This window comes from Vigna umbellata, chromosome 1, assembly GCF_029865625.1.
Source record: "Vigna umbellata cultivar VRB3 chromosome 1, Vumbellata_1.0, whole genome shotgun sequence".
In the NCBI taxonomy this organism is placed as follows: domain Eukaryota; kingdom Viridiplantae; phylum Streptophyta; class Magnoliopsida; order Fabales; family Fabaceae; genus Vigna; species Vigna umbellata.
Genome location: NC_142165.1, coordinates 87,301,887 through 87,312,816, shown reverse-complemented (window position 1 = coordinate 87,312,816; position 10,930 = coordinate 87,301,887). Strand labels below are relative to the sequence as shown.

Genomic DNA, 10,930 nt, shown 5'->3' with positions numbered 1-10,930 from the left:
TTCAAATTTTGTTAGACTTTTCTTATAAATATTTCGTCAGTTTTTTTTGGTTAAATTTGCAGAAAAACCTAAAAAGGTGATTTCTTTATGAACTCTTAACAAAATGCTGCTAAACAAATCTCACCAAATGTAAATATTTTTTGTAAATGTATTCTTCGTCATTCGAATTGATAATTGCAATGGTAAAAATGAACGAGTGAAGTTGAATTAGCTTGCTAATAACTGAGGGCATAATTTTAGATGAATTCGATTTGACAACTGTGGCTGAAGTTATTTTATGATGATAAAAGACCCAAGGAGAGTGGACAGAGTTGTAGCTAACACACTTTATAATCCAAGCTTATTATTCTCTTGAATGCTCATACCATAATATACTATACATTGGGCAACATTTATCTTCATAGTAAGTAAGGCTATGCATATAATGCTAAACCAATAGAAGACAATCCCACTTGAACATTAAACTAGTTATATTCTGCAAAACATAGTTGGTATCCAACCATACCTATTCCATTCACCACATTTTATCACAAATTTATCTTCTATTACCTTATTATACTTTTGCTTAGTTATTTGTATATCCTAACCCATCAAAAGATGCATAATAATTTAACTATTGTTGAAGGTTTTGAAGTCAAAAAGCATTCACATCTAATATGATAGGTCGACCAGAGCAGCTTCAAAAATATATCTCACTGGGGTTATATCATTAACTGACTCATTTTATACTTATTCAGTACAATTAACTATTGAAGTTATCTGGGTATAAACTTAACATAAAAAAATATCATATGACTTTTTATATAATTTTTTGTTGATAAATACATTTTAAGATAATTATACTTTTTAATTAACTTTAAAATCTTGTAGCTTTTATTCGTAGATTAATTATTTTAATCGTATTTTTAGTTTCAGTTGTTGTATATTATACATTTTTCTATATATCTTATACATCTTTAAATATTTGCAAAATAGTTAACAATAAAGTTAAAAATAGCATGGTTAAAAAAATATGAAGTATAATGTTAATTCTAGCATCAGTGAAGCAACCAAATTAAGATAAACAAAATCTATCTTACGTAAGAAAGTTAATAAGACAGTTTAATAAATGTTTTCTTGTAATATAGAAAAACTTGAAATAAACTACTTTACAAAGTCAACTTAGTAGGTGAGTCAACTTTAATTATGGCGTCTCTCTAATAAGACACAGATCATAACCTGCAGATTGACCAAGCTGCCATTTGGTATTGTCGTATTCATCTGGAAGCACTACAGGAACCAGATAGCTCGGTCCTGCTAAATCATCTTTATTTTACTTGTTCATTAAACAGCATTAGTCTTTGACCTTAAGGTGTGTTTATGCTATAAAATTTACAAGCACTTTCCAATAAGAAAAAAGTTAATCTAAAAAATACAATTAGGTTTGATCTTAGTTAATGTAAAGCAAAAGATTGTGTATATGTGAAATAAAAAAGAATTCTCACAGATCTTGAAATAAGATATACCACAAGTTAGGTATAATCAAACATGACTTTAACTGCAAGAATACGATAACATTGCCGCAGGAACAGGCTCAAAAACTTATGCTATTTCTATGTCAAGCATGTTTGCTTTTTTCTTTAACTGTGTTACCTTAGATCTTAAGCTTTCACACTATTTGCTTACATAAATATAGGTTCAAGTGATTACTAAGCATGCCAACTACAAACTCTCTCGTGCTCCTTACAATATTAATCCAATAGAAATGTGATATATATAGCAATAGATTATTCTCAAAAGATATTAAGATTCTATATTTATTAGATATATAAAACAAATTTATAAGTTGTAAGTTGAATTAAATTTAAAATTTACTTTTTAATTTAAGAATCATCTAAAATCTATAGATTAGTTATTTGTTGAGTCTATTATCGAAATATTCAATAATGTTTAGTTTCATGTTTAAGATAAATATGTTTTCATATAAAAAAATATATTAAAAATTTCACATCAACTATCAACTAAAAATAAGTCAAAGTTACAATATATAAATTCATCTTATAAACTAATTTTGTAATAAAATTAAATTAGGATTTAAAATATAAATAGCAAACCTCAATGTTAAATTATGACATTATAAATTTTGACAATATTTGAATCGTTCAGACTAGTTAAATATATTTTATTGAAAAGCTACTAACTCCATTCTTCCTCCCTTGTCTCTAAGGATATGAAAATTGGTTAGCTACCAACTCCAACTTTTTCGTTCCTTCCTCCCATCTCTTTTTTGTAATGCAGTAATTTTTCACCATCTTTCTTTTCTATAAATACCATTCCCCATCACAGCACCATGCAATATGCAGCCAGAGTTTGACAACTTACTTCCCTTCAACCACTTTCTATTTTTCTTGTAGCTTGAAGTTATATTGAAATAAACAACAATGGCCACTTCCATGAGCTTTTTCTTGCTTCTTTCTTTGCTAGCCTTTGCTCCCTTGTGTTTCTGTAACTACTACCAAGAGGGTAAACTCTACCCTCAGTTTTACGACTATTCATGCCCACAAGCTCAGAATATCGTCAAGTCCATCCTTGCCAAGTATGTTCAACAGCAACCCCGATTGCCAGCTTCTATTCTCAGGCTTCATTTCCATGATTGCTTTGTCAAGGTCTTTCCCTTCTTTTTTCTAACAAGATTACTATTAGGAACTATACATTAATCCTGTTAACACTATACAAGTTAGTTGTATATGACAAAAGCTTCGCATCATTAGCATTTATCAGTATCATAATTATATGTCAGTTCTTAATCCTAATGGGTAAATATAGTTAAATTATTATGTGATGTTGTTCTTCTAAGTCTCATTAAACATATACTTATATATGTTATATGTATATATCCAGATGCTTTTTCAAATTCTTAGTGCCAAGGTATGTTGCAGGGTTGTGATGCTTCGTTGCTGTTAGATAGCAGTGAGAGCATCATCAGTGAGAAGGGATCAAACCCAAACCGTAATTCAGCCAGAGGATTTGAAGTCATTGATGCAATTAAAGCTGCATTAGAGAGAGAATGCCCTTCTACAGTTTCTTGTGCTGACATCTTGACTCTAGCTGCAAGAGATTCAGTTGTTCTTGTAAGAACCTCACTACCCTCTCTCATGGTGATTTGGTTTCAGAAAAATGTTGCTGTTTTCTTTACATTTTAGAAAGAGAAATCAGGGAATAAAAATAAAAACATTTTCTGATCTTTTAACCTGACTTTCCCATTTTTATCAAACCTGATTCACTATCCCTTTCATACATGTACAGAGTGGTGGACCAAGCTGGGAAGTACCTTTAGGAAGAAGGGACTCTAGAGATGCAAGCATAAGTGGCTCCAACAACAACATTCCAGCCCCAAATAACACATTTCAGACCATTCTTACAAAATTCCGGCTTCATGGACTTGACCTTGTTGATCTAGTTGCTCTATCTGGTATATTCCTTAAACTCAAACTTGCATGTTTCTGGTCTTTGTGATCAAATCTGTACATAGGTAAATTTTGATGGCAATACTGAGATAAGACTTCATTGTTGATGTTCTGCTATCCCCATGTCAGCATGCACCAACCTGAGTTAAATTTATCTGATATACTTCCTTTTCTAAACAAGTTTTATGCAATTGCTATAGGGGGTCATACCATAGGAAATGCCAGATGCACCACCTTCAGGCAAAGACTCTATAGCCAAATCAGTGGCAATGGCAAGCTAGATTCCACTCTTGACCAATACTATGCTGCCGCATTGCGCAATAGGTGTCCAAGATCTGGGGGTGACCAGAACCTGTTCTTCCTAGACTATGCCACCCCATATAAATTTGACAACACCTACTTCAAGAACCTTTTGGCTTACAAGGGTCTCTTGAGTTCTGACCAAATCCTTCTCACAGACCAAGAATCAGCTGAACTAGTGAAGTCCTATGCTGAAAGTAATGACATTTTCTTTGAACAGTTCGCCAAGTCCATGATCAAGATGGGGAACATATCTCCTCTGATAGATTCAAGGGGAGAGATCAGAGAGAACTGCCGGAAGATCAACGCTTGAAGAAGCAATCATTGCTGCATACTATCAAACATGTTATAGTCATGCATATGTGACAACATTTAATTTATGTTCGTTTTGTTTCTGCTCAGAAAAATAAAAGTTGAATTCATCATGACTCCTTGTCATTGTTTTTCCACTGGGGTTTAGGCTTTTTGTATTACTTTTGTGTGCACGAAATTTGTGTATTCCAATTCATTTATAAAGGTCTTATTTTTCGGTACTGACTGTTTGAGGAGAGAAATCACACTGCAACATTGTAATCAAATTTAAATTTTAGATCTTCATACTTTCACAAATTTTTAATTAACTTTTACATATTTTTAAAACTTGAAATTGTATTTTGTTGATTTTTAATTTTTATTAGTTATTAAAATGTGACACTGTTAACGTTCATTAGTGAATTCATCATATTACCATCGACAACAAAACCTTCACCAAGAAGACTCCATATAATGGCAATGATGCTGTTAAAATAGGTAACGTATCAGGTATGACTATTATTCATATTGGCACAACAAAATATAGCAATCCTTGTATGAACAAAAAGATATACTTAAATCACCTTTTACATGTTCTTGCTAACACCAAGAATCTTATTAGTGTTTCCGTGTTTGTCAAACATAATTTTTTTTTTACATTCATTTTATTTATTTATTTTTAATTTCTTTATAAATATAAAAAATCACTTTTTATACCACTATTTTATGTATAAAATGAAATGGATGTAATGTGTCTCAAAATATCATAATTCATGAAGTTTTCCTAAGAGTATTTTCGTCTTTGTCTATGGAGGGTGCATGGGCAATCAAGGAGTGCAGGAAGATGGAGCCATCACCGAAATGAAACCAGGCCGGCCCAACCAAGCCCAAACTCGAGGGTAGTTATTCGATCACTTTCCATTTCAGTGTGAACGGAGGGGGCAAATTCGTAAAACAGATAAGCGTCGTCTTCGTGTAGGGTTTAGGCGGAAGACAGAGACCCTGTCACCACTCTCATCTCATCACACTGACTGACCGTTACACTCCAACAGCTTCTTCAATTCCCTCATCCAATTCAATGCGATGTTGAGAAACAAAACTTACCACTAACTTCCTCAACAACCATTAACAATGAAGTTCTGTTCCCGCTTCAAACACGTATCCCATCTCCTTCAAACCCTAACTCCACATCAAAACCCTCCCCTCGCTTCCGCGCGGATCTCGATCTTACCCAACGCGCAACCCCTACCACGACCTTCCTACGCGCGTGGCTACTGCGTCGCGTCGCAGTCGCACACTTCGGAGAAGGTATCGGCGATCGTAGACGAAGTGATGGGACTGACTTTACTTGAAGTGATAGACCTGGTGGAGGTGATGCGCGAAAAGCGCGGTGTCAACGAGCTTCCGATCATGATGCTGATGATGCCGGGAATGGAGGTGCGGGGCTTGCCGAGGGGTGCGTCAAAGAGTGGCGGCGGCGTAGAGGGTGGAGAGGTGAAGGTGGCGGAGAAGACGGCGTTTGATTTGAAGCTTGAGGGTTTCGATGCGGCGGGGAAGATCAAGGTGATTAAGGAGGTGAGGACATTCACGAGTTTGGGGTTGAAGGAAGCTAAGGATTTGGTGGAGAAGGTGCCTGCGGTGTTGAAGACAGGAGTCACGAAAGAAGAGGCTGAGAGCATCATTGCCAAGATGAAGGCGGTTGGCGCAAAGGTTTCCATGGAATAATGAGGTATGAAATGTTGCTGATTAGCTTTGTTCTTGTAGGATCATGTGTTTTGTTTAGGGTGGCTGGGGAGTGTGCTTTCATGTTTTTACATGTTGCTCGCGTGGTTTTCATAGTTTTGGAAGTTTCCACAACTATATTGCCACCATAGTTCAGACCCCATAAGCCGCTTTTGTAGTGATTTTGGTCATTTTCCCGGCGTAGGTTGTCAGTTAGTAGTTAAAGTAGAGATTGGTTAGTATTTTTGGTCATTAGTTACTAGTTCAATAAGCTCTAGATAGAGCATGTATCACTCAATTTTTTATTTCAACCAGCACAATGAGTTACTTTTATGGAACTCTTCCCATGTAAAGCACTATGGAGTTTTGGCCTCAAGCTGGGTCTCGCGTGTCGCTAATGCAGTTTAAAATCTTTTTGCCCACCAATTTGTTAGTTGTTTTTCATGACATTTTGTTCTGGGGCTGGTGGGTTGCTAGAAATTCCATTATTTAATTAAGAATTAGAAAGTTTTCGGCTTGTAAAATTAGAGAAGACCAAGTGTATCTTTGGTTGTGCTTTCCAAGCTGACGACGGGTGTTGAAAATGAGAAGCTACAGGAAATAGCTTTTACTTGGGCTTAGGAATTTGGCGTGATGACATTTGAAACTATCGCTAAACCAAGCAGGAATAATACCTGAGGATGAGGCTTATCTAGAGAACTTGTTTATACCAACTAAGTCATCTGCCTGGCTATTTGTCAGCCCAAGTGGGATATCTACGTTTAATTGAACAATTAGAGCATGATAACGCACTGCGAGGTGTGATTGTTCCATGTTATGTAACATTATTCCTCGAAATGTGAACTTAGGAATATGACATTCCTGTGTTCTTCATAAGCTTTAAAGATATTTTTTTGGGCTTGTTGATTCAATTGCCATTGATGTGTCATTCTCAGATTTGACTTTATTTTCCATGTCATGATTACGGATTGGGATGTTGTTATTATATAACCCAACCATAACATTTGGTATCTCTCATTTCCACTTCCCCTTTTATCTTTTTACTATTATTTAAATTATGAAAATAGTATTTCCATAAATATTAAATTCTAACCAAACATGTATTTTAGTTGATCCAAGAATAGCATACTTGGGAATGTACTTATATACCTCAAAGCAAGCATCCTGAGTAGATACAAATAATTTTAGAGTAACTTAAGTAGCTTTTTTTTTTAATGGTTGAGATTTGATGTAGTGAGTTATCCACATGGCCATTTGTAGGGAGCAAAGAAAAAGAAATTTTTCCAGCCGTGGTCTTAACAACAATCAAAGTTTGAAGCTACTAGGTTCAATGGGATTACTTATCCCTCCTTTAGACAAATTACTGTACGTAAGCAAATTGCTAACAGTTGTCTGTTTTCTCATACACTCTTTCTAATGATAAAAGGATTGTTGCAAATGGTATGGATTTTATTTTAAAGGTAAGAGTAAGTATTGGAAGGTTGAACTTCTATGAGATTATTAATAGACAACTAATTTTGCCTAGCGCGATGAATTATATATGGGAAACTGTGACAACATAAAGTGAGGTGTATGTCCTGAAAATGGGGAATAGTGTTATGTTGTGTATAATTTTGGTTTCAACGCTACCATAAGAGATTTTTGGCAATCTCAATTTCTAATTAGTACTTACTATTTGGACTTGCCTAGGAAAAGACAAGATGACGTACAAAACATGGGTTAGAGTATTTTTTGCTTCGATCAAGTGTCGCAGCTTATTCCTCACATTCAAGTTATCGGCAGGTGATGAGAGTCAATTAATGCGTTGTTACAATGCTATCCCTTGTATTTGAAAACTTTGCAGAGCACAGTATGCTGCCACCTCACTGTCTTTTTTTTATTGATTTCTGCTTTACATAAGGCACATTTTACCTTGAATTTTTTTTTATCATTTCTTAACCAATGTTGTAGAATTGGTTTATGACAATGGAATCATTTTTTAGCCAACATATACATGCTACTTGATGTTGAAGTTCTAGATCCAATTGATTTTCAACTGAACTACCATGACCGCGCAATCATGTGTAATGGACAAGTAGAATTGCTATCTATTGGTTGTGTACAGTGTAACGGTTGGTATTGACTTTATTTTTTATCTCGTTGTGAGGTTTTGATACATCCCTTCCACCTGTTTGCTCTTACGCAAAGTGCATATGCTGTGGGTCACAATATTTGACTCTTGATGGATACTTTCTCCCCGAAATAACTAGAGTTTTTCTATGTGCGAATTGCTCCTCACTACTGTTAAATCCTATACGTGCATAATTGCACGGGTGGTAAATCAGTCTGAAATCAGAATAGTTTATCAAGGAGGAAAGCTAAGCAATAAGAATGAGTTCGATAGTCTCTTATACGAAGCTCTTATCTCGATTGGTGGTTGAAAGACGCCTTCTGGCTCCCAAGAGTGGTGCTGAGATTGGACTTCCAGTTTATTTACCGTATTAATAATAATTTCTGTTTTTTCTGACGTATTGCTACCTTGAATTTTAATTTCTTGCCAAGAAAGAAACTGTCAATAAAGTAGTGTGGTCAATTTCGTGTGTGCTTATCTTGGTTTACCGAAATCATTGTCTACAGTTGGCTTTTATTTTTGGTTTCAACCTAACAATGACCTCGAGCAAAGTGACTTATCAGAAATTGAATCCAAGGCCACGAGAAACAAGACCTAAATACGGAACCAACGTTTGAAGAAAGGCAAATTTTGTTGTATGGCCAAGCCTACATTTTGAATATCTTATACAACCAACCAGATACTCAGTTACTAGTCTTATTTTTAATAATTAAATATGTTTTTACTTTCTAAACTTAAAAGTTAATTTATAATTTTTGTCTTAAATTTTAATACATTTTTGTATTCAAATTTTAAACATAAATTAATACATCCAATGGTATTGAGTTTTTTTCTTTTACATATTAAATGGTGTTTTAACTATTTAAATACCAATTTAGAATATTATTTAATATGTAAAAAAAAGTTAATGTAATTAAATTAAAATTATTATATATATTTATTTTTAAAGTTTGGAGATAAAAATATATCAAATTTTAGAATAAGAAATAAATTTCAATTTGAGTTCAATTTTATGGATTAAAAATTTTTTTAATTAAAATTGTTGGAATATTTAAAATATTTGAGAATAATTTATGAATAAAAAAGTTAATCAAGTATTGGTTGTCCAATTCTAAAGAAAGATAAATTTTACAATGGAAAATGTCTTTTTAACAACTTTTCTTTTATCACTTTTTACAACAACCTATGTGGTGGCTTGTGATTGGTCCATTTTAAATATATGGATCAATAAAATAGTGACACATAATCTGTTGTCAAAAAGTTGTTAAAAAATGTTGTTAAAATATTATGGTCCTTTTACAATTAATTTGGAGAAGTGTTTGAAGAGCAGCATGTGGACCAGATGGAGATAATTAAAAGAATAAATAAGGATATGAAAGAGATAAAGGAGAGACATGAAGAAGAGTGCAAAGATCTACAAGCTTTGCATGAGGAAAACATATTAATAAGACGACATATAAATATCAAAGGCTTCACAACGTCAACTCCAACCCAATCAAAGTCAACCAAACAACCTCATGCAGAGCAAGAAATGACGATCCAGGGAAGAAGTGATTAGACCAATAGATATTATAATTTGTCCGCCACAACCACTATAGATACGACATGCAGAACAAGAGCGGACGATTCGGGTAGGGAGTGATGAGGCCAATAGAGACTATAATTCGTCTGCCACAACCATCATGGATATGAATGAATGCACCCCTTCACCATAGGAATTATGGATGCCCCATTGTCGGACCATGGAAGATATTAACGTTTGACAAGTATGATAGGTTGTCGTACCTACATGACCATATTAGTATGTTTGTAACACATGGCATTGTATACGTCTAATGATTCTATCTTGTGTAAGGCTTTCCCGATGTCTTTAAAAGGAGCAACATTATGATGGTTTACCCGTTTGCTAGTCAATTTCATTGATTGTTTTGCCATAATTAGAGAAAATTTTGGAGCACAAATCACTACTAGAAGGCCACGTTTATTGACGTCCATTAAATATTAGGTAGAAATAGGAGAATCCCTTTGGGCCTTTATGTTCCGGTAGAGGAAGGTAACCCTCAAAATTAGAAACTTGAGTCACAAAGTGGCCATGCACCACATGACATCTCATTGAGACCAGGATCGATAGCAACAAAGTTTATGCAAGTGAAGGAGTTGAGAAATTTCAAAAAGCAAGTCAGGATGGAGGAAAACTCTGACAAAAAAGGTTTTGACATTTGATACTTAGAAATCTACTGCAATTATTGTAATTTGCCTTAACTGAATTGAACATTGACTTGATCATTGGAGTGTCTTTGATAGGTAACCAATTGAACGGATCGATCGATAGAAGAGGAAATCTTGGAGAGCATGAGACATTGAGTGAGATACAAACGATAGAGAAAACATCAATGTTATCTTTGTTTTACAAGAACACTTTGTATTTTATCTTTGATAAATCTAATTTAAAATAGGTATTGGAGATGTGAATCATTTGATTTTTCATCTAATGCTTGACTCAAATGATCAAGTGAACATTTTAATGTTGTACTCATCGAACATACTTCATCCAAACATTATACCCATCAATTTCCACAACAATATATTTTAAGATCGTCTTTGGTTATTTGAGTGACATGATATGATCATATTATATTATGAAGAAAAAAACATAATTGATTGTAAGATAAAAATATTTAAGAATATTGAAATTCAAATTGTTTCAAATGTAGGGTCTGAGTGTCCACTTAAAACAATTTCTTTATGTTCTGATGCTATTCTCTTTGTGTTTGGATAAGTTGCTCTCCATCCAATGTTAAAATCAATTCAAGTTTGATTCGTAAAATAATTAATATTATAATAAATACGTAGTAAAAGTCTCAACAATCATAAATTTGACCTATATTTATAATTTTCTTTATTAATTTTTTATATAATTAGCCTAATCAAAGTCTAATTATCTTTAAACATGATTATTGACCTATTTAGATTAATTAAATATTTAACTATTTTTTATCATGATCAATGAGTTTTTTCCATGTCTATACCATCAATAATATTAGGCTTAAATGCTTACTTC

General features: G+C 33.7%; 2 protein-coding genes across 4 annotated transcripts; both read left to right on the top strand.

Moving 5' to 3' along the window:
- Positions 1-2,321: 2,321 nt before the first annotated feature.
- On the top strand, positions 2,322-4,279 carry LOC124832803 (peroxidase 72-like). The gene is made up of 4 exons (XM_047307105.2): positions 2,322-2,645; positions 2,919-3,110; positions 3,286-3,451; positions 3,647-4,279. The coding sequence occupies exons 1-4, from the start codon at positions 2,421-2,423 to the stop codon at positions 4,057-4,059; spliced, it is 996 nt and encodes a 331-aa protein (XP_047163061.1). The 5' UTR covers positions 2,322-2,420; the 3' UTR covers positions 4,060-4,279.
- Positions 4,280-4,957: 678 nt separating this feature from the next.
- Positions 4,958-8,344, top strand: LOC124832804 (Ribosomal protein L12 family protein). 3 transcript variants are annotated; one of them, XM_047307107.2, is made up of 2 exons: positions 4,958-5,766; positions 7,906-8,344. In XM_047307107.2, exon 1 carries the CDS (start codon positions 5,169-5,171, stop codon positions 5,760-5,762), a length of 594 nt encoding a protein of 197 aa, XP_047163063.1. In that variant the 5' UTR covers positions 4,958-5,168; the 3' UTR covers positions 5,763-5,766; positions 7,906-8,344. The 3 variants fall into 3 exon arrangements, with proteins under 3 accessions (XP_047163063.1, XP_087960728.1, XP_047163062.1); XM_088104602.1 differs by lacking the exon at positions 7,906-8,344 and adding an exon at positions 7,020-7,249; XM_047307106.2 differs by lacking the exon at positions 7,906-8,344 and adding an exon at positions 7,449-7,747 and having other exon boundaries at positions 4,960-5,766.
- The last annotated feature ends 2,586 nt before the right edge of the window (positions 8,345-10,930 follow it).

Excerpts from the sequence above, each read along its gene's own strand:
- LOC124832803 (XM_047307105.2), top strand. The coding sequence starts at position 2,421 with ATGGCCACTTCCATGAGCTTTTTCTTGCTTCTTTCTTTGCTAGCCTTT. Across the intron at positions 2,646-2,918 it reads TCCATGATTGCTTTGTCAAG|GGTTGTGATGCTTCGTTGCT; the intron begins GTCTTTCCCTTC and ends GGTATGTTGCAG. Across the intron at positions 3,111-3,285 it reads CAAGAGATTCAGTTGTTCTT|AGTGGTGGACCAAGCTGGGA; the intron begins GTAAGAACCTCA and ends ATACATGTACAG.
- LOC124832804 (XM_047307107.2), top strand. The coding sequence starts at position 5,169 with ATGAAGTTCTGTTCCCGCTTCAAACACGTATCCCATCTCCTTCAAACC.